The 2,500-nt window shown below is 39.0% G+C and overlaps 1 protein-coding gene across 1 annotated transcript in view; it reads left to right on the forward strand.

Moving 5' to 3' along the window:
• Positions 1 to 2,500, forward strand: part of LOC138010991 (sortilin-like) — a 45,989-nt gene that overhangs the window by 8,377 nt on the left and 35,112 nt on the right. The window contains exons 3-5 of the mRNA XM_068858015.1: positions 1,019 to 1,086; positions 1,409 to 1,511; positions 2,382 to 2,500. The exon at positions 2,382 to 2,500 is cut by the window's right edge and continues 61 nt beyond it. Coding sequence (XP_068714116.1) covers positions 1,019 to 1,086; positions 1,409 to 1,511; positions 2,382 to 2,500 — 290 coding nt within the window. The remainder of the gene's footprint in view (positions 1 to 1,018; positions 1,087 to 1,408; positions 1,512 to 2,381) is intronic.

Raw genomic sequence — 2,500 nt, forward strand, 5'->3', positions numbered from 1 at the left:
TAACCCTGAGGCCACAACGCCTCCCACTTGAAGATAACCCAGAAATAAATCTTTTTCAAGTTTCCAGTTCCATGATGTCTTGCCTTTCAAAAATACAGCACCTTGAATTTCTGAATTGTCACCTTGTGTGACACCATGATACAAAGCTATTTGGTTGAAAATTTTTCCATCCCCATGAATCTCAGCAGTTTGAGCCTTTCAAGTACATTAGGAGATGTGTTCATACACATGTATTTTATCTCATGAGCAAAAAAAAGTAAGCTCTTTCATCGCAAGTGAAATCCAGATGTTTTTGGTCATTACTGGCTTCCATAATTATTGGCCGACCACCTTGATCCACCAACATGGAGTCTCCATACAAAACTCTGTAACGTTGTGTGAAATGCTTTGACAAAATTAATATCTGGGAAACGCTGTATCATACAGACTTGAGATTGGTAGACGTGGTTAAAAAAGTTGTTTCCTACAACATTCCAGGTTCTTGCCTTTTTCATTGAACGGTTTTGAATTTATTTTTTGGTTGCGTGACATAACGGTCTTAAAATAAATTTCTTGTGCCCTTCTTCTGGTTGCCCTCAGTGTTGTGGCATAGCACAGTCCAGTTCAGATTGAAGTTATGCAAATTTTGTCAACAGCTCAACCAAAGAAGCAATGAAAGCATTAAAAAAAGGTCCCGTTTAAAAGTGGTAAAAACAGGTGGAAGCCTTCATTAATTTAAGCCTTTCCATTTTGTAAATAAGTGTTGAGAGTTATATGTAACTGAGGGCGCTTTCCATTTGACAGAACTGAGTTGCCAGACCAGGCATTTGGAAGGACTAACTCTACAACACCTTCAAATTAATGGTCTTCCACGACAATATATGACCAGGAGAATGTGAGGAATTATCATGCCAGTGTTTCTTCAAATTGTAACATTTTCTTTGCAAAATGACAGGTCTGGCCGGCCAGTTCTGACAAAAGGAAAGCGCCCTAAGTGTTGAGAATTATAATTACAAATGTATATAACTTTCCTTTTCAGTCATTGCTTCTTCTGGCTACAACAGAGCTTGGAATTTTTATTTCCCTGGAATCAGCACTCTATGAAAGGTAGAACTGTTATTTTTACAGTATATATATGGTAATATCTTTTATCAGATCATTAGGTACCTTTCGATAATACATGTACCTATTGTTGCTAAGCTTATAATGTAATTGATTAAATGAATTGAGGTTGACACAGCAGTGGTACTGCACTCGAAGTTGGTCAAAGAGCCTGCCTTGGATTTATGCCAGCTGCAGTGTATGTTGTAGATAATTATATAGAAAGTGGGGAATCATGAAAGCATTAATTGAAGGGTTAGTGTACATCTAAAAGAATTGATGGATTTGCAGTTTATGACTTTTACCTGTGGCTGTTCCTAATTGACAGTACTGACTTTGGGAAGAAGTTCAAACGCATAAACGCTCAAGTGTTTAACACTCGTATAAGGAAAGATGGTGGTATCATGAAGAGCCCAGTCAACCGTGACAAGGTTTGTTCTCAACTCAAGTTTTTATGGTAAAGTGTGTAGGAGTATTTCTACTCCCCCCTGGATGGTATGCCAGTCCATCGCAGGGCTACCCCCAGCATTAAATTGGCCAGAACCCATTTGTACACCTGGGTGGAGAGAGGCACAATGAGAGTAACATGTCTTGCCCAAGAACACAGCACAATGTTCCCCGGGCAGGGCCTGAACCCGGACTACTCGCTCCAGAGTCGTGTGTTCTAACCAGATACCTATGACTGCACAATGGGACTTGATGGCAATTGGTTATTGGCGAGTTTGGTTTCTACTTTATATGTATACATGTACAGTACATGTACAGTACGTGACCGGCTTCTAATGAAACCTCTACAAAGCAGTTATAATATACATGTTTAATTTTAATAATAATAATAATAATAATAATAATGATTGATAACTCATTGTTCTCAAACGATTTTCAAACAGATAGTGAAATTGCAATAACAGGTAGTTGATGCATTTGCCGGAAGGGGGGTCTGGGGGCATGCTCCCCTGGAAAATTTTGAAATTTTAGGTTTCCAGAGGTGCAATTTCCTACATTTTGGGGGTCGCATTGCTAGTTGAAACCATTAAATATCCATAGATTGATTTTTCTCATTTTGGCATAATATTACGTAATTACGTTCGACACATAATAAGTGTCTTGTTTACAACATGTGTTCGCCAAGGTGACATATCGACACTGCTAATCTTTTACCCGCATTGCATTTTCCGAGTGCAACTGTTGTTAGCCTAGGGACGCAGACTTATTTCCAGCAGTTTTTCATCTCCCCCGAAATAGAAGGAATAAACAGAAATAATAATTTAAATCGTTTGTCCTTCTCATTGTGTTTCTAGGTTATTCTTGTATCCTACGCCAGTCTATTTTCTCCAATGACCAAGTCAGGCATTGTGAGGACAGTTGATGGTGGAGAACAGTGGACCAAGCATGTTGTACCTTTTCAGATCACGGGCCC

Source organism: Montipora foliosa, chromosome 7 (genome assembly GCF_036669935.1).
Source record: "Montipora foliosa isolate CH-2021 chromosome 7, ASM3666993v2, whole genome shotgun sequence".
In the NCBI taxonomy this organism is placed as follows: domain Eukaryota; kingdom Metazoa; phylum Cnidaria; class Anthozoa; order Scleractinia; family Acroporidae; genus Montipora; species Montipora foliosa.